General features: G+C 40.8%; 2 protein-coding genes across 11 annotated transcripts in view; one reads left to right on the top strand and one right to left on the bottom strand.

Moving 5' to 3' along the window:
* The window catches only part of EIF5B (eukaryotic translation initiation factor 5B), a 67,826-nt gene extending 51,788 nt beyond the window's left edge, over window positions 1-16,038 (top strand). For 4 of the 5 annotated variants that reach the window (XM_060169245.1, XM_060169244.1, XM_060169243.1 and 1 more), the window contains 11 exons: window positions 179-320; window positions 7,312-7,443; window positions 7,857-8,039; window positions 8,184-8,345; window positions 8,855-8,986; window positions 10,135-10,266; window positions 10,374-10,450; window positions 10,572-10,736; window positions 12,172-12,310; window positions 14,046-14,207; window positions 14,534-16,038. In XM_060169245.1, coding sequence (XP_060025228.1) covers window positions 179-320; window positions 7,312-7,443; window positions 7,857-8,039; window positions 8,184-8,345; window positions 8,855-8,986; window positions 10,135-10,266; window positions 10,374-10,450; window positions 10,572-10,736; window positions 12,172-12,310; window positions 14,046-14,207; window positions 14,534-14,641 — 1,534 coding nt within the window. In that variant the 3' untranslated portion in view covers window positions 14,642-16,038. The remainder of the gene's footprint in view (window positions 1-178; window positions 321-7,311; window positions 7,444-7,856; window positions 8,040-8,183; window positions 8,346-8,854; window positions 8,987-10,134; window positions 10,267-10,373; window positions 10,451-10,571; window positions 10,737-12,171; window positions 12,311-14,045; window positions 14,208-14,533) is intronic. The other variant, XM_060169246.1, reaches the window with a different exon arrangement.
* Window positions 16,039-16,238: 200 nt separating this feature from the next.
* Window positions 16,239-19,822, bottom strand: part of REV1 (REV1 DNA directed polymerase) — an 81,946-nt gene continuing 78,362 nt past the window's right edge. For 5 of the 6 annotated variants that reach the window (XM_060169248.1, XM_060169251.1, XM_060169249.1 and 2 more), the window contains 6 exons: window positions 19,325-19,558; window positions 18,522-18,642; window positions 17,672-17,892; window positions 17,408-17,564; window positions 17,022-17,124; window positions 16,239-16,642 (listed from right to left, as the gene is read on the bottom strand). In XM_060169248.1, coding sequence (XP_060025231.1) covers window positions 16,531-16,642; window positions 17,022-17,124; window positions 17,408-17,564; window positions 17,672-17,892; window positions 18,522-18,642; window positions 19,325-19,558 — 948 coding nt within the window. In that variant the 3' untranslated portion in view covers window positions 16,239-16,530. Of the gene's footprint in view, window positions 16,643-17,021; window positions 17,125-17,407; window positions 17,565-17,671; window positions 17,893-18,521; window positions 18,643-19,324; window positions 19,559-19,822 lie in introns of those variants that run through there. The other variant, XR_009544110.1, reaches the window with a different exon arrangement.

The following is a 19,822-nucleotide window of genomic DNA, read 5'->3' as shown; positions in this document are numbered from 1 at the left end:
AATTCACTGTCAGATAAGCATTTGGCAAGTTAAGGGCTAATGGCACTTGAATTTAATGCATGTACTTCATTTTGTTCTTTTTTGTTTAGGTTTTACAAAGAAATTAAAATTTTAAGTTTTTAAAATAAAAGTATTAATTGCAAGATTTCTATTTATACATCTTTTTCTTTTCCAACAGTAATCTGAGAAACAGAGGAAGCTCTCTTTGTGATATTGCCATTTTAGTTGTTGATATTATGCACGGTTTGGAGCCCCAGACAATTGAATCTATCAACCTTTTGAAATCTAAAAAATGTCCCTTCATTGTTGCACTCAATAAGGTAAGCTCTCCTTCTGAAAAATTAAGTTGTGAAAATATGCTTCTTACTTTTTTGTGGTTAAAAAAATGTAGTATAACTTTCATGTAAGAAAATGCACTTAACGCTAAGTGTACAATTCAATGTATGTTGACAAAATTATACGCACATTTAACCACCGTCATTCAGAATATAGACTTACCTCCATATTCCCAGAATGTTCCCTCATGTTCTTTTACAGTCAGTGTGCCCCTTCTGCACCCCGAAACACACCAGCCTTCTTTCTGCTGCCATAGACTAGTTTTGCCTGTTTTATAATTTCATATTAATGGAATTATACAGTGTATAATCTTTTGAGTCTGGCATTTTGCACTACTCATGTTAATATAAATTTATCCGTGTTGTTGCATAGGTCATAGGTTGTTCCTTTTTATTATTCAGTAATATTTCATCATCTGGCTAATACATCTTAACACTTGATCCATTTACCTGTTGAAGGATTCTTGGATTGATTACAATTTTAGGTTATTAGTGAAGCAGCTGTAAACATTTTTACACAAGTCTTTGTGTAGACGTTTATTTTCCTTTACTTTTAGTAAATATTTAGGAATAGAATTGCTGGGTCATATGGTAGGTATATGTTCAACTTTATGAGAAAATGACACATTTTCCCAAAGAGATTGTACCATTTTACATTTTTTAACCCACAATTTGGAAGAGTTCCAGTTTCTGCACATTATTGCCAACACTTAACCCTACCTGTAGCCATTCTAATGAGTGTGTAGTGCCAAAGTATACTGGTTTCATTTGCATTCCCATGATGACTAATGGCATCAAACATCTTTTCATGTACTTGTTCCATCTCTGTCTCTCTGAAGTATCTATTCAAAATCCTTTGCTCATTTTTATTCGATTGTTAGTTGTCTTAATTCAGTTTTAAGTGTTCTTTATATTGTCAATAGAAGTCCTTTGTCAGTTATGTGTATTGCAGATATATTCTTATAGTCAAGGACTTAGTTTTTCATTTTCTTAATGAGGTTTTTGGAAGAGCAGCAGAAACTTCTAATTTTAGCAAAATCAATTTATGAGAAATTATTTTTTTTTATAATTTGTCACTTGTGTTCTATATAAGTAATCTTTTCCCACCCCAAGTTCATGAAAAATTTCTCCAGTGTTTCTAGATATTCAGCATTTAGATCTATGATGTTTTTAAGTTAGTTTTGTGCATGGTGTAAGGTAGGGTCAAGGTTAACTTTTTTCCAAATGTATATCTACTTCAAAAACTCCTTGTGAAAAGATTATTCTTTTCCCCATTGAATTACTTTGCAGTCTTTGTTGAAAATTAATTGACCATGTAGGTACATGCTTGTTCTTAGTATTTCTCTTCTCTTCCATTGACCTATATGTCTGTCCTTGTGCCACTGCTACCCTGTCTTGATTATTGCAGGTTCATAATAACGTCATGAAAGCAGGTGGTGGTTAAGTTCTTCAACTTCTTATTTTTCAAAATTGTTTTCGTTATTTCAGGGTCCTTGAATTTCCATATAAAGTTTAGAATCAGCTTGTTAGTTTCTTCCCTCCGGGATTTTTATTGGGGTTGTATTTGTAGATAAATTCTGGGAGAATGGACATTTTAACAAAATTGAGCCTTCCAATCAGTGAACATGATGTCTGTCTCTACATTTACTTTACTTTACTTTGTCTTGGCAATATGCTCCAGTTTTATTATCTTGTGACCTTTTAAATTCACTGATTAGGCCTAGTAGCTTTTGTAGCTCGGGTGGGAGTTTCTATATACGTGATTATGTTATCTGCAAATAAAAACTGTTACACTTTTTCCCTTATCTGTATCCTTTATCAATTTATAAATGTTTTTCTTCCTTATTGCACTAACTAGACCTTCTAGAACAATGTCGAATAAAAGTGGTGACAGACATCCTTGTTTCTTCTCCATACTTACCATTAAGTATGATGTCAGATGTAAATGCACTTTATTAAACTGAGGAATTTCCCTTCTATTCCTAGGTTGCTTAGTATTGTTTTTTCTTTTAAGTCTGGAATGGTTGTTGATTTTTGTCAGATGCTCATTCTGCATCTCTTGATATGCTTATGTGGTTTTTCTCCTTTATTCGGTAACAGCCTGAATTGCTGTTGCTGTGGGGGTGAGGGGCTTTACTTTTTGTTATCAGGACTTTATTGTTTTTAGAGCACTTTAAGGTTCACAGCAAAACTGAGGGGAAGGTACAGATTTCCGGTATACCCCGTCTTCACACACGCACAACCCCCTCCGTTCCCAGTGCCCTCCACCAAAGAGGTGCATTTGTTACAACTGATGAACCTCCTTTGGACACATCATTATCACCCAGAGTTCATCGTTTTCATTGGGGTTCACTCTTGGTGTTGTATACTCTGTGGGTTTGGACAAATCTAGAGGAGACTGACCACTAAGCCTTCTTCCCAGCCACAGCTTCACTAGAAGACCTTTGTAAACTGAACCCTTTCTAAGTTTGTCACTTTTTTTTAAAGGAGAGATGACAATTCTCATTAAGCTCTGATCTGTACCAGTTGCAGAGATAGGGTTGTTTTCTCTCTTTTCTAAGTCATGAATCCTGTTAAATAGCAATAACAAGAATTTACTGAGTGCCTAGTAGGTAATGGGCACTTGGCATGTATTACTTCCAACTATTGTATTAACTTTGGAGAGAGAAGATTTCATGGGTTGCTTTAATTCAGTTTGAGCTTGTAAGTTTCCGAGTCTTTTATTATACAGTGTACACACCTAGTAGACCATTTCCTTCCACTTCATTTTGTTAATTTTGTTTTCTTCTAGGAGTTTAACTGTTTGTGTTTAATCCAGTTTCTCTAATTTATGAAGGTCATTTTCGAATCTTCATTTATTTTCTAAAGTTATAGTTACTTTGTTCAAACGCAGACACATCCTCCCTTAGGAGTTCTCTACAGGCCTACGCTTTTGACCTCTGACTTGAGTGTGGATTTGCCAGTGGTGGGCAAATCTGGATTAAGCAGGCACGGTGACCCTAAGATTGCAGTCTTCGTTGTATCTTGGAAATCTCCATTTGCTCTTCATTCCTAGAACGTTTCTAGTGAAGATGACAGTCTAACAGGATCTCAGTCTGCTCTTCCTCTGCAGGCACTACCTTAGTCACTTGCTCTTTCTAGTTTCGTTATTGTCTCCAGAGAAACTACATCCTAGGAGCTCTGAGTTAGCAGAGTGGGACAGTGGTTAAGAGCTTGGCTTCCAGGGTTTGAATCTTGGGTTCATATCCTGGCTTTGGCACTTCAAACTGTATAAAGAGGGTCCTTAATTAGCCCCTTTTTGCCTGCAAAACAGAGCATTACTGGATTTTTGTAAGAATTAGAGGCGATAAAACATGTCAAGTGTTAAGACTAGTATCTGATCAAAGTAAGGGTTCAAAACAGGTTAATTATTATTACCAGGTGGAAAAGCTGTGACATAAATATTTTTATGCTTTCTGTAAATTTGCTATATCCTTATTTTTAAAATTGAGGTAAAATTTATATACAGTGAAATGCACAGAACTTAAGTGTGAAATTGAGTTTTGATAAATGTATATACATCCTTGTTACACAGCCTAAATTAAGACATCAGACTTTGCATCACCCGAGAAGTACCAATATGCCCCATTCCAGTCAATCCCCAGCCCCTCATAGCAACCACTGTTCCAAATTTTGTGCCCATGGGTTAGTTTTGCCTGTTTCTTGAACTTCATGTAAATCAAATTTGACAGAATATGTTCTTTTGTGTCTGGCTTTTTACATTTAACATTATGCTTCTGTGACTTCATCCATGTTGTTGAGGGTGTGAGAAGTTTGTTGCTATTTAAAAAACATGTCATTTTTTAGAGCAGGTTTAAATTCACAGAGAAATTAAGGGGAAAGTACAGAGATTTCTGATATATCCCCCGCCCCCCCACACTCATAGCTTTTCCCATTATCAATATACCCACCCAAGTGGTACATTTGCTACAATTGATGAACCCGTAGTTTACCTTAGAATTTACTGTTGGTGTGGTGCATCCTGTGGGTTTGGACAAATGTATCATAATATGTATCCACCATTATAGAATTATACAGCCTTTTCACTGCCCTAAAAATCCTCTGTGCTCTGCCTATTCATCCCCCCACCTCCCACCCACTGGCAACCACTGATTTTTCTACTGTCTCCATAGTTTTGCCCTTTCCAGAGTAGTCATATAGTTGGAATCCTACAGTATGTATGTAGCCTTTTCAGATTATCTTCTTTCACTTAGTAATATGGATTAAAGTTTCTTCCGTGTCTTTTTGTGGCTTGATAGTTCATTTCTTTTAGCACTGAATGATAATCCCATTGTCTAGATGAACCTGTTTATTTATCCATTCACCCACTGAAGGACGTCTTAGTTGTTTCCAAGTCTTGACAATTATGAATAAAGCTGCTGTAGACTTTTGTGTGCACATAAGTTTTCAACTCCTGGGTAAATAACGAGCACGATGGCTGGGCCGTATGGTAAGAATGTTAATTTTGTAAGAAACTGCCCAACTGTCTTCCAAAGTGGCTGCACCATGTTGTATTTCCTCCGGTCGTGAATGAGGGTTCCCGTCACTCCACATCCTCACCAGCATTTGCTATTGTAAGTGCTTTAGGATTTTGGCCATTCTGATAGGTGTGTAGTGGTATCTTGTTTTAATTCGTATCTTCCTGGTGACAAAAGGTGCGAAACATCTTTTCATGTATGTATTTGCCATCTTTATATCTTTTTTGGTGAGGTGTTTTTTGTTAAGTATTTTGGCCCATTTTCAAATTGGATTCTTAGTTTACTTACTGTTGAATTTTGAGAGTTATTTGTATACTTTACATACCATTCCTTTATCCAGATGTGGTTTTTTGCCAATATTTTCTTCTAATCTGTGCTTTGTAATGTCACTCTCTTGACTCTCTTTCACAGAAGTCTTTAATTTTAATTAAGTCCAGCTCATCAGTTCTTTCATGGATCATGCCTTTGGTGTTGTATCTCCATAGTCATCACTGTGGCCAAGGTCATCTGGGTTTTCTCCTGTTATCTTCCAAGAGTTTTAGAGTTTGGTGTTTTATACTTAGGTGATCGATTCTGAGTTAATTTTTTTGTGAAGGGTGTAAGGTCTGTGTCTGTATTCAGTGTTTTGCCTGTGGACGTCCAGTTGTTCCAGCACCATTTGTTCTTTACTATTGATTTTTTAAATGTTAAACCAACCTTGCGTTACTGGAACAAATCCCACTTGGTCATGATATATTTTTCATATATTGCTGGGTTTGATTTGCTAATTTTGGGGGGGAGATTTTCATGAGTGATTTTGGTATGTAGATTTCTTTTAATATCTTTTGTCTGGTTTTGCTATTAGAGTAATGGCCTCCTAAGATGAGTTGAGAAGTATTTCCTCCTCTGTTTTCTGAAAGGGTTTGTGTAGAAATGATATTATTCTTTAAGTGTTTGATAGGATTCACTAGTAAAGCACCATCAGCATGGAATTTAAGCTAAGTTTAGGTTATTTAGGCTTTTTACTTTTGTCAGTATAGAAATTTGTGTCTTTCAAAGAACCAGCTTTTGGTTTTATTGATATTCTCTAGTTTGTTTTGTATTTCATTGATTTCAGGGTTAATTTCTATCATTTCTTTCTACTTACATTTGTCTTCATTGTTCTTTTACCAGTTTCTTAAGATGGAAGCTTAGATGATTTGATTTCAGATATTTTTTTCTTTTCTAATGTAAGCATTTAAAGGTATGCTTAAAAGCACTGCTTAGACATACTGTGTTTTTATTTATCATTTAGGTCAAAATGTTTTCTGAGTAGTTTTACTTGATATAGAATTCTAGGTTTAAAAAATTTTTTTTTCCTTCATCATCTTCATTTTCTGGCTTTTATCTCTACTCATTCTTTGTTCCCCAGTATGTAATGTGGGATTTTTTGATTGCTTTTAAAAAGACTTTTTCTTTAAGAGTTTTGTCAGTGAGATTATATAATAGTTTTCTTTATATTTATCCCACTTGAGTTTGACTTTCTTAGAAAGTTCTTGGTCATTACTTGTGCAGTTATTTTTCTCCTCTCTTTTCTTACTCTTTCCTTGTTTAAGTGTTTGATAGAATTCTAGGACTTTACTTCTCTTAATATTGTCTCATAGTGACTGAAGGTTTTTCTTTTCTCCATCCTTTTTTCTCTACCTGCTTTGGTTGGGATAGTTTTTATTTGCTTTATCTTCAAGGTTGCTGATCTTTGGCAATATGTAATTTGCTTCAGCTCATCCAGTGATTTATTTTTTTTCATTTCATATTTTATATATATATATATATATTTTTTTTTTAGCTCTACAAGTTACATGTTTTTCCTTTAAAGTCATTGAATATATTTATAATAACTATTTTAAGGCCCTTGTATGCTAATTATATACCATCATTGTCATTTCTGGGTCTATTTCTACTTACTGATTTTCCTTTTTGATAGCAATCAGATTGGTCTGCTTTTTTATATTATCACCCTAGAATGAGCCAATATATTATGCCTTTTTGTTTGTTTTTACTCTTAAATAATCTTCTTTATACCCATTTATCATCTTTTGAAAAGTGAAGGAAAATAGATTATTTTCTATATTTTTCATGTCATTTTCCTGGTGATGGTACTTGGCTGTAATTAATCCTTTTTCCTGCATACTACTTAACATAACCATTTTGGAATTCCAACATATGTTAATGTTCCCAGGATAATTCTAGTTTTTCATCTTTTGCAGGAAATGGCAGCCTCCCATGAACTGGCTGGAGGCTGGTAGGCAGTGTGGCACTTCACATTTAAGAGGGGGTGCGGTTGAGCAGACTGAGGGGCTTTTGGTGCAATGAAAGTAATACTCTTCCAGATATGTGTGATATGCATTTGGAATTTTCTGGAGCTTTTAAATTAACCTTAATTAACTTCCTGAGTGTTGTGAATGCTTTAGAGATGTTTCTTACGAAAAATACTTTTCCAGATTGATAGGTTGTATGATTGGAAAAAGAGCCCCGATTCTGATGTGGCTGCTACTTTAAAGAAGCAGAAAAAGAATACAAGAGATGAATTTGAGGAGCGAGCAAAGGCTATTATTGTGGAATTTGCACAGCAGGTAAGAAAGCTTTCCCTTCTTTACGAAGAGACTGTATCATAGAATATTTTTTCTTCTTTTACATTGTCTTTATAATTAAGTCACTATTTTCATTAATACTGGTTCTGTTTCCCTATTAATGGCAATTAGCATTTTCATTCTTTTCCCTTCTCCCTTTTCCTTTTAAAATCTTTATTTCAAGACCTCTCTTTGTAGTCTGAATGTTTAACTTTGAAAAACCAAATTGACTTGGAAAGAAACTACTTTTCTGCGATATGGTTAATACCTCCAGGATATACATGATCTAAGTGTTTTTGAGGATTTTTCAGAATGAAGAGCCATTATTCATCCAGCTTCTAGTTAGTCATTTCTGTTCTGGAGACCTCCTTCCACCACTCGGCCTGTGGGAATGACTTTGCTTTTTATGTCTCTAGGGGTTGAACGCAGCTTTGTTTTATGAGAATAAAGATCCCCGCACTTTTGTGTCCTTGGTACCTACCTCTGCACATACTGGTGATGGCATGGGAAGTCTGATCTACCTTCTTGTCGAGTTAACTCAGACCATGTTGAATAAGAGACTTGCACACTGTGAAGAGCTGAGAGCACAGGTGATGGAGGTACCGTCAGCTTTTCAGTTTATTCCTCCCCCCACCAACCCCCAAATAGGGTTCTTGGGTGGGGTTGTCTACTAATTTAGATTTAATCTCAACATGGTGCATTGTAGCCTATATTTCACTCCCTTTGCAATAAATGTCTCTTAGGTTAAGGCTCTCCCAGGAATGGGCACCACTATAGATGTAATATTGATCAACGGGCGTTTGAAGGAAGGAGATACAATTATTGTTCCCGGAGTAGAAGGGCCCATTGTCACTCAGATTCGAGGCCTCCTATTACCTCCTCCTATGAAGGAGTTAAGAGTAAAGGTAAGTCAGGGTGGTAAGCGTTGGCACGTGTGGACTTGCACAGTGTTTAAAAATTCTACTGAGGTTGTTTCCTCACTTCAAGAGCCACCTGGCTTAATGCACAACACACACCCTTCACTGGTTTTATTTTAGGTGTCTTCATACAGGAGGGACCATCCATCAGAGTAGAGATGTGTGAAAGTCCTTGTTTACCAACTAAGTTTCTCATAAAAATCAAAAGTACATTGTTTTCGTTCTACACTGGTAGCTAGTTACTAGTATGTTACTGGTTTGTATGCACCTTCTGTTCTGTGACTTGTCTTTTTACTCATTCTGTAGTAGCTTGAGAAACAGAATTATTTAACTTTAATGTTGAATTTATCAGTCTTCCATTTGCACTTACTGCTTTTTGTATCTAGTTTAAAGAAATCTTGCCCTGTCCCAAGGTCATGACAGTATCGTCTTACATCGTCTTCTACCACTAACCACTTTTCAAATAAACTTGATAACAAATGTTTTGATCTCTGTAGAACCAATATGAAAAGCATAAAGAAGTAGAAGCAGCTCAGGGGGTAAAGATTCTTGGAAAAGACCTGGAAAAAACATTGGCTGGTTTACCCCTCCTCGTGGCTTATAAAGAAGATGAAATCCCAGTTCTTAAAGTAAGTTATTTTATTTTTTCCTCCAAAGCTGTTTTGAGTTGTACCTTGTGTCAGTAGAGCACACGCTAAGAATGATGAATAAAATGGGCATCTTTGTCTTTGTGAAGACTTTACCTGGTGGTCTCTTAACAAACAGTTGATGCTTTTAAATTATTTCACTTTGTATAATCATGAATTAGCATCTTAAGAAACTGGAAAAAGAACAATGAAGACAAATGTAAGTAGAAAGAAATGATAGAAATTAACCCTGAAATCAATGAATAAATGATAATTTATATATATTCAAGTTAGAACATTTTATTTAAATAAAAAATGAACCAGAAGCTAGAAGAAGTTTATTCCTTTTTTTTTTTTTTTTAAAGATACTCAGCTATATACATGGAACTAAAATAATCTCTTACTAGGTTTTAGGAGTCATTTTAAAGCCTGTTTGCCTATTTTCAGGAACAGATGGCACACATGAGCCCAGCGGAGTTTCACAAAAGCAAACATTGAGACATATTTATTCTCTTGCCAAAGAGAAGATACCACTGTTCCCAGCACATGGCTCTTGTCCTATGCTGGGACCATTATTCTTTAGGCAGCACCCAGTCACTGTCGCCAGGGAATCGGCCCCCTTAGGGCCTATGAGAACAGGGCAGGCATCCCTGTGGCCAGTCTTGAGTATGGGTGGACTTGTACATCTTTAATGGCATCGACATGGTTGTTTTACTTATTTCTGGTCAAAATCTCTTCACCTTCAAAGGAGTGATGATGGAGTAAAGGGCTGCTGAGATTAGGGTATTTCATCATTAAATACCTTTGGGCTACTGTAACATATTACATTCATGTAGTACTATTTAAATTTAGAAGATTCTTATTTATCACGTCATTTCATTCACCCATCTACTCTGCCAAGTGGTGCAGAGGTTAAACATATTTCGACATTAGTAAACCTAACATAGACAGAGGTGAAGTGGGATACAGCTCAGTTATGGCCGCCAAATCTCTCCTTCCTTTCCCGTACAGGTTCTGCCATGCCTTGCCCGTCCTAAGCCTTGGTTTCTTATTTTCAGATGAACACCTAATCAAAAACAGGAACAGTTTAATTCTAGGCTGCTGAGATAGAGGTGTATTTATAACCTTGTCAAATGTAATCTTTTTTCAAGGATGAACTGATCCATGAGTTAAAGCAGACACTAAATGCTATCAAATTAGAAGAGAAAGGAGTCTATGTCCAGGCATCTACACTGGGATCTTTGGAAGCTCTACTTGAATTTCTGAAAACATCAGAAGTGCCCGTAAGTAATGGTACCCGACTCCACGAGAGTCAGTGGTCGGCATAGTTTATGGCGCTGTTCCTGTTACCCAACACAGGCAGTTAAACTAGGAAACTCCCTTTTTACAGTATGCAGGAATTAACATTGGTCCAGTCCATAAAAAAGATGTTATGAAGGCTTCGGTGATGTTGGAACATGATCCTCAGTAAGTAATTTCTCTTCTGCTGTAAAGGCTTTTATGTCGCCTATCTATTTTATTTTAGTAGAACTGTTATGACATGGTCTGTGTTTCATTGAATGATCTTTGATGTGTTTTAACCTTTTAGGTATGCAGTAATTTTGGCCTTTGATGTGAGAATTGAACGGGATGCGCAAGAAATGGCTGACGGTTTAGGAGTTAGAATTTTTAGTGCAGAAATTATTTATCATTTATTTGATGCCTTTACGAAATATAGACAAGACTACAAGAAACAGAAACAAGAAGAATTTAAGTAAGTTGGTGATTTTTACCTACTTTGGATCTTTGGTAATAAAGTTGATTATTTGAGGATTTCCAAATACCAGCCAGGTGTGTAGACAACAGAAGCATGGCACTCGCTCGTCTCCCGGAAGCTGCATCCTCAGGTGGTGTGTTATACGCCACAGATTTGGCCCACCTGAGACACTCCAGCAGTGTGTGAACGAATCCTCTCTGTAACATTTCTGCTTAGTTTTTAATTTTCTTTAACTTGGCAGACCTAGGTTGCGTTAATGGGTGAGTAGTTGCTACATCTGGGGACTTTATCTTGCTGGAGTTCCTCATCTGGGGTTGCATGGAATGGAGGTTACACCGTGAGAGTGTGGAAAATTAGAAAGAGAAAGGAGGCGAGGCATTCCTTGGCAGGTGTCATTCCTCGAGCAAACCTGACAGAGCCTGTGGTGCTGGGGAGCCCTTGTCAATGGACCTGACCAGGTCCCTGCCTCTCGGAGCTTAGGGGAAGACAAGTGAAGAACACATGAGAAGTTGGGATAAGCGCAGGATGAAGCAGGGCAGGGCCTAGATAAGGCGAGGAGAGCTGTGGTTAATAGTGTGGTGGGGAGGCAGCTCAGCTGGGGAGAGTGAAGCGAGCCGCCCAGACACCCGGGAGGTGTCAGGTGGAAGGACAACGCCGGCCAGCAGGGCCGTGTTCAGAGGTGGAGGCAGCCACAGTGACCCTCGGGGAGGGTGGCAGGAGCTGCGGTAGAGAAGTTGGCAGCACCCATACCCTGTAGGACCCCGTAGGCCACAGGCGGGGTTTAGGGGGCTGCTGGTTAGAGCCTGTCAGGAGGCCCCCGTAGTCCAGGCAGGACGTGGTGGAGGCTCAGACCAGCGTGACCAGAGGGAGGGACGGCTCAGTCTGAGGTACATTTTAAAAGCAGACTGGTAAATACTGGGATTTAGATTGAGGTGTGCTCACTTTAGATCATGAAACCTGAAGGGGAAAGACTGAAGTTTGATTAAGAAAACGCTACAAACCATTAAAGCATTCTAAGCATATGCTTCATAAGCACAGAAATAGTGTCCTTTTGGATCAACTGATTTGGGAACGTGGTAGAGAAAAGGAGGTTGTGGTTTGATACCAGTGTGGTCCTCAGAATAGGCCTCACACGGGCCCCAGGACACACCTGATGGTGGATTCCACCGAGGCACTCAAGCTCCATCTTCAGGGGCGGGGCTCAGCCTTTGGTCTGGGCCCAACGTGCTCCTGTGATGCAGCTGCTTTGAGGGGAGGGAGGAGGATGAAAAGAGGATGCAGCACCCTAGGGACCCCTGAGCGCCGATGTGTGGCCTTCCTGCTGCCCTCAGCTGAGGGGAGAAGAAGCCTCATATTCACTGCATTTGCTTTTTTATGCTTCGAAGTGATTTTGTAAGCTTAAAAATTCTTGGGTTTTCTTTTTTCCTTTTAGACACATAGCAGTATTTCCCTGCAAGATAAAAATTCTGCCTCAGTTTATTTTCAATTCTCGAGATCCGATAGTGATGGGCGTGACTGTGGAAGCAGGCCAGGTGAAGCAGGGGACACCCATGTGCGTGCCTAGTAAAAATGTAAGTTCTGGTTGTACTTTTTAGAAAGTGTGTCATCTCTTAAAGCAGTTCTGGGAGTGAAGAGTGATAAAAAACTGAAATCAAGCAGAGCTTGTCACCTCCTGTAATTTATACAAATTCAGTATCAGTGTTCCTTAATCAGTGTTGATTCTCAAGCACCTGGTGTCAGTGCTTCAGGTAATGAAAGTTGCAGAATTATTGCCCTTCAAAAGTTTTTGGTGTTTTGAGTCTGGGGAAAGCTTAAAAAATAGTATAATGGACACTCATGTCTTTCCTCTAGCATCATAGCTAAGAGAAAATAACATTAATTCCATAAAATCCTGTAGTTCACAGTTCACATTCACTTTTTACCAATTGTCCCAAATGTCTTTAGTAACGCTGCTTGCTGACCTGGCCCAGGGCTCCTTCGAGGTGCACTGCATTTGGTTATTAGTGTTTTAGTCTCAATGATGAACGGTCTGCCATTCTTTTTAAAGAAGAGTCCAGAACAGCAGTTCCACAGATGATTTCTCAGCTTGGATTTGTCTGGTTGTTCCCTTGTGACTAGATGCAAGTTAGAATGATTGGGAAGGATACTGTGCACACAGGTGCTCCTGCGTGCCTCTGAATTGTCACACGGGTTGTCACTGTCGCAGTGCAAACTTGGGTGATCAGAGAAGGTGCTGTCAGCTCAGCATCGCCATCAGAGACAGATCCTCGCCCGCTGTACTGACTCAGTCACCTGGAGCACTGAGAGTCCCTGTGAGCTTCCCAGCGGCTTTAACCACCATTGACAGTCCTCGCCTGAGTAGTTATGACATGGATGGTGGCAGTATTGTGATCCCCCTTCCCACACGCTTCTGTAAAGAACCATCCCCCACCCCGGCCTTTTCATTAGGTATCTGAAACACGCTGGGTTTTTTTTGAGACCCCCGTTATCCAGCGTTTGGTCACTGGGAGCCCGTTCAAGCTGCCTTGTGTCCTTGCACATAGCACTTGGGGCCCTTTCTTCCTTTGTGGTGCAGTAAGGTGCTCCAGGCTCATCTAGGACTTTCCCTGCCCCAGACTTGGTTCCTTTAGTGGGAGACGGCACCTGACGTCCTCCGAGTGCTGTGACTCACTGCTTCTAGGAGTCATGCTTCTCTGCCAGTGGCTAAGCTAGGACACTTACTGACAGCAGTGATCGCCTGTGTGGCTTCGGCCAAACCAGGTTACCTGTTTTTACTCTCGCTGCCCAGGCAGCAGAGTGGGATGTTGTTGTTGTTGCCTTCCCCAGACTGTGACTGAGGTCAGGCCGCATCCTCAGAATGAGCAGCAGAGTTCTCAGCATGGCCGCCGGGGCCCACACAACGGGTCCCTGCCTCTCTGCCTGCATCCCCATCACCCCAAGCTCGTTTCTGACTCAGAACCTGTGTACCTGCTGGCCTCTCTTACTCTGGGAGCTGTCCTGTGGAAGGGCAGGGTGGAAACACGCCGGGCGGGCAGCACTTTCCACGTGTCCCAAAGCACACGAGCGACCTCCTTTTGTCCTCAGAGCCATCTTGTGAAGGCAGACGGGGTGGGGTGGTATCACCCCCAGTTCTCCAGTGAGAAAAATCACACTGCGGAGAGACCCAGAGACCAAGGTGATAGAGGGGCCCAGGGCCCAGGCTCTGCAGCTGGCTCATTCGCTCCAGTTACAGCAGTTGTCCAGTTGGGCGCCTGTGACTGCCACGATTCCTCTGCCCACATCGTAGTTTCTGTTATTACTTTACAGTTTGTTGAGATTGGAATAGTAACAAGTATTGAAGTAAACCATAAACAAGTGGATGTTGCAAAAAAAGGACAGGAAGTCTGTGTCAAAATAGAACCCATCCCTGGTGAATCTCCCAAAATGTACGGAAGACATTTTGAAGCTACAGATATTATCGTCAGTAAGGTAAGTATCTCACTCAGCAAAAGTGGCCCCTTTTAAGAAAGGGGGCCGTCGGCTCTTTTGATGGCCTTTACTCAGGAGCTGAGGGCTTAGCCTGTAGCCTGGCCTCCTGACAGAGTGCCTGCTAGGACTCTAGGTCGGATCCCCAGCAAACAGATGTGCTGGCATTCTGCTCCCAGAAAATGCAGGCAGGCAGGCTCTGCTTTGGCAGTTTCTGCCTGAGCTTTCCATCTGTGATGAGCAGGATCTAGTAACAAACTCCGGGGCCACATGCTCCTCTTTGGCACTTGTTACATTGTTTTGTTCACTGTGTGCCTTGGGCCTTACAGATCAGCAGGCAGTCCATCGACGCCCTCAAAGACTGGTTCAGAGACGAGATGCAGAAGAGTGACTGGCAGCTTATTGTGGAGCTGAAGAAAGTATTTGAAATCATCTAATTTTTCCACACGGGTCAGGAATTGGAATAAATGCAAAATGATGTTGTAATACTACCAAGAAAAACAAGGCAAAAAATGGAATGGACCTATCTGAAAACTGATGAACTAATTAAGCATAGAAGGAAAAAAAATAGGCGTATAAGATGTTTTCCATGAGAAACCAAGAAACTTACACTGGTTTGACAGTGGTCGATTACACGTCCCCACAGCTCCGGCGTGCCTGTGCACTCGTCCACGCCTTTCCCAGTCCTCCTCTACTGGCTGCTGTTTTAAAGGTTGCCCTTCCCCAAATTTGGATTTTTATTACAGATCTAAAGCTCTTTCAATTTTATACTGATTAAATCAGTACTGCAGTATTTGATTAACCAAGCTTCTGCAGATTTTCTGATACTTGGGACTTTTTTGAGGTAAGAAATACTTATTTATGCATACCCTTCCCACAGTGGTGGTTTTTTTTTCTTTCCCCCCATGCGTTCTTCTGCCATATGCCCTTAGGAATTTTTTAAGATAGAAGATTAGGCGTTCTGGTATTTATCTGCTTTGTGTGAAACCACGGTGTAAAGCAAAACTGGCTGCTACTTACTGCTTGTGTGGTCGTGAGAGTCCACTGTAATCAGCACAGTTCTGAACTCCAATAAAGAACCCAGACGTTGACCCGCGAGCTCTGCTAGGCTTCATGTCAGCGTAGCTGCTCTTCTGCGAGTCTCCATCCCCGTGCAGCTCGTTCTCTCAAACTGTTTTTATTAACTATCATACCTTGTGTACCAGCACATGTTAACATTAGGAATTCTTATACCTCCATCTTGGTCTATTTTGTCCTAGCAAATTCCATCATGCATACATTTTCTGATGAGACAATCAATAGGGTGTTGATTACCTGTTTGGACTTAGTGTAAACACTGAGTTGTTGTTACAGAGGCATCATAGTGGTTTCTTCATATTAGTCTGATTGATTGAAGCTAGTTTCTTATGGTTTTCCTGAAGAATGTGGGAAGTGGGTCCCTGAGGTAAGAGATCTATTAGCATCAGAGTAATTCTTCTGGCAGATCCCTAATATCTGACTACCTATTTATAGCACAGTGTTGAATGAAGTCAGTGTGGGGTGTTGGAAGAAAATGTTCCTGAGTATTCACTGGCATAGAATTATAAACTATTTTTAAAGTGTTATGGCATAACATATAGCATAGAAAAATACTTTTATATACATTTGAAAATCTGGACCATTCTTCATTATGATTGAAGTTTCTCAAGGGCCAGTAGAGGCAAAGACAAAACCTCTAAACCATCTGGGGGACATAATTTTTCCCAGGAAAAACTTAATCTTCAATTGTGTGTGTGTTCTAATTCAAAAATATGTAAATTCCTCCACTTGGAAGAAGTAAAGAAGATTTTCTTAACATGTTCCTGTGTTCATGCTTTGGGTCAGGCGTGATCAGAGTATTTGGAAGCTTTCTTTACCCTTGCTTGGAACAAGTAGAACACCAGTCTGGGCCCCCTCAGGCATTTCAAAGCTTAGCATGAAGCGTGTAACGGTCCAGCCGTAATAGTTCAGGATTTGCTTCCTAAAGGATTCACAAAAAGGAGCCTGTACAAAATATACATACAGTTCTTTATTAAACAACTGTAAACACTTCACTGTAAAAATCCATAAAACTTTATAAACAAACATTTTGTAAACAGAATCTATGCTACAGTAAAAGAATTAACACAGTTATTTACATGCAATACTGACAAATTTGGCACTTATTGAAAAGAAATGTACAAAAACACGTGGCTTAAAAAGAAATTTAAAATTATAAAACTCAGAGCGTTACTATCATGCACTTTGCAAATACCTCACAAGCACTTATGGCACAGCTAGCGGAGAGCAGCAGGCTCCCTGGTGATGTTCATGTAACTTTCAATGTGCTTCCGTAGGTTTGCTGTAAAACCACCTGAACATTGTCTAGAATAAAGTCAAATGCCATATTCCAAACCGACTCCACCGACTGCTGCATCAGCCTGCAGGTGAGGAGAGACAAGCGATCAGGAAAGACCCATTCCTTCAAGAATCTGTTTAACATATATTTGATATTTAGGGTTTTAACGTCTCTATATAAATACACTCAAAAACGTACTTCTATGGTTTAAACTCTATAAACCTTGAGAGGAGGAGCAATCTCGTCGTTTTGACCGTTTTATGCTCCCCAGTCAATGTTACGGCACCTCTTTCTCTGGCATTCAAAATACAGGGCTTCCCTTTTCAGCAATGCTGAAGAGCAGTTACCGTACCGCAACTGATGGCCAGAAAGGGCACGGCTCGCTCATGACCTCCCTCCAGTAGCTGTGGTGACAGACATGCTGTCTTTTTTTCCCTTTGGGTAAAGCACCGAATAGTTACCTTTTCATGTATTTTATAACTAGGTCCAGTTTTTCCAAATCTTTTTCCTCTATTAGATCAGTGCAGTATTTCACAACTTGCAGAATGTCTTCTTCCATTGGATCTAGAGAGGGGAGAAATCTCAAATGAGGACCAACTTATGCTTTTGAAGGAGAAAGGGCAGCGATCTGCAGGGACCAAGGAAACTATGTGCTATGATAGTGACTCAGAGCTGCCACACGAGTGAGCTGTGGTAAGGAACCTTTCCGAGCCGCCCACAGAGGTCAGAAGGTTGGGGGGGGGGGGCTGGTTTACGCTCATTCGATTTAGGAAAATAGTTCCTCTACAGAGCTGAGTTCATGTTCTGTAGTCATAGGACATCACATCTCAGTACCAGCCAGGCCAACCTGAAATGGTAGTTATCCATTCTCTGAGCAAGGTCTTCACATCACTGAATTCCACAGCTCCAGCTAGGTTGGGTGCTGGGGGTCTAACACACGCAGACAGCTCAGGCTGCAAACCAGAAAGGCCAGCAACACCTGAAGTGGAAGCAGAGAGTTCTCCCTGTTAAGAAAACAAATAATAGAAAGTGCTATATTTACATAACATCGAGTACATAAACATCCGATGGAAGGAGAAGGTCAAAGTTTAAAAAGCATGAAAGAAATTACCAGAGGTTTCTCAGAGGCAGGACCTTCATGTTTTAGAAATCCATCAACTAACTTCTGGGGACTGCCACAGGCCCCTGGCAGAGTTTTTGCAGGACTGTTAAGCAGCATATTTTTCAAAGGGCTCTGAATCTTTCTGGGGGGACTGATGGAGCTTTTTTTCTTGTTTCTTTTCTTTTCTTTCACCGCTGCTGGTTTTAACTGCAGTAGCGGGTTCTTTGGCACTAAAAGAAGATGGACATAAGATCCTCAACACCACATGCCTGGAGAGCAGCACGGGCCCTTTCCTCCTCCCAAGAGCAGCCCTGAACACACGCACGCACGCACACAGCACAGGCCTCCCTGAGGTGGCCCTGCATTTCCTAGGGTTGCTCAGCCACTTACTGGTGACATTTGGGACCTGCTAGTCTATACGGGGCTCGCAGCAGTCAATGAAAACTCACAGGCGAATTCCTTCCAGCAGTTCAGCAGGGCAGTATTCTGTTTTCATTTTAAATGTGGTATTTGTGACGCATGTTCAGAAACCTTCTTCACATTCTGGGCTTTAAACCTACATCCTCTGAAGGATCGGTCTCAAAGGACAACTGGCTTGACAGATAATCAATTCAAAAGATTTCTGGGTAACAGCTTGTTCAGACTTTTAAGTCAAGAAGCTACAGATACAAATCCACCTAGGACTCTTGACAGCACTTAACCTGTACTGCGTACTAGTTCCGTTCCCCTGATGTGAAGAGCACTGAACATGACTAACAGCTTAAAGACTTGGGCCATCACATATATATACTACAACACTCAAACAACAATTTCATGTCTCACATCTTCACTTCTGTTACGTGTCACTTGCAAAGCTTACCGGATGTGCTGGCCTGCTGCGGGTGAAGGGTGTTTTCTCCCTGCCTTTGTCTTTGATCGTAGGCTGCTTTCAGCTCCTTTTGAAGCTCTGCTGGAAGGGCCGCAAACACCTCAGGGTCCACCTGGTGGAAAAGAGAAAGTTCAAAGTCAAACCTGAGCTGACTCTATATAGGCGGCTGGTTTATATTTTTCACAAAATAGACTTTATTTCAAATCATACTTTTCTGATCTGTATGAATTAGGTCCTCAGTGTCAAAGCTCATAAATCCTCACAAGGTTATAGGGTGAGAATAAGGAATACAGCTTTGAATGTGAATTGACTTAGTTAAAAAAACAAAACAAAAACACTGTGCAGAACAACCAGGGCAAGAAGCACTAGTAGGAAATGAGAAGCAAAACGCAAGAAAACAGGTGCATATGTGATGTTTTTCTTAAACATCAAACTCTGATTGTGTTACTGTCCCTAGTGTACGGTTACACATCTTCACCCTGGCACTCGGGTGTGGCCCAGGGTCTTCTCAGGCCAATGAAACAGTGTTTCTGTCTTTGGGGTGGAAGCTGTGAGCGCCCACATCCCATAGCCTCTCCCTCTTCTCTGCCCTCTGTTGTCCATACTTGGCTGCTCTGTCAGTTTGTGTCCCGCAGGTGATGCGGAGACAGGCCATCCCTCCTCCCCCAAGGGACGGAGTCAGCCACTGGGAGGTTAAGGGGCAAAGGAGAAAAGGAAAAGAGAAGTGCCCTGAGCTGGGAGCCAGATGGCCGAGGATATTCACACTATGGTAGAAGGGCCTCAATTCAATTCACCTGTGAAAATGCTGGAAGGGCTATTACATTAATTCCCCCATCGCTGTTAGATTCTTGAGGTTCCGGTATTTGTAACAGCACTGTCCCAGCTGGCTGTGGCAACACCCCTGTGCTGTAGCCGTTTACGGGCTCTCTCCTCCTGTCGCCAGGCGGCTGCCCCTGCTGCGCAGCACACACTTGCTCCACCTGCTCCCGGAGATCAGGTGGAAGCGCTTCCAAGACAGACTGATCTAGCTGTAAGACACCAGACAGATGCTGAGAGGATGCATTTGCAGAGTTCATGCCCCACTTTCCTTTCCATTGCAACATCATGGATAGTGAACACAAGGTGCAGATCATCAAGCTAGGAGAGCCACCCCCAAACCAGCACGTTTTTGAAACATCTTGGCCTTTTGCCACTGATGCCTGGCTGGTCATGCGTGGACTCGAGATGACAAGGGCAGGCCCCTGGCCGGTACCCCAGGGTCAGCTCAGCCATGTCTCCTCACTGAACCTCCT

The sequence above is a fragment of the Lagenorhynchus albirostris genome, chromosome 13 (genome assembly GCF_949774975.1).
Source record: "Lagenorhynchus albirostris chromosome 13, mLagAlb1.1, whole genome shotgun sequence".
Classification (NCBI taxonomy): Eukaryota; Metazoa; Chordata; class Mammalia; order Artiodactyla; family Delphinidae; genus Lagenorhynchus; species Lagenorhynchus albirostris.
The sequence above is the reverse complement of the archived record's forward strand: the minus strand, read 5'-3'. Positions and strand labels throughout refer to the sequence as shown.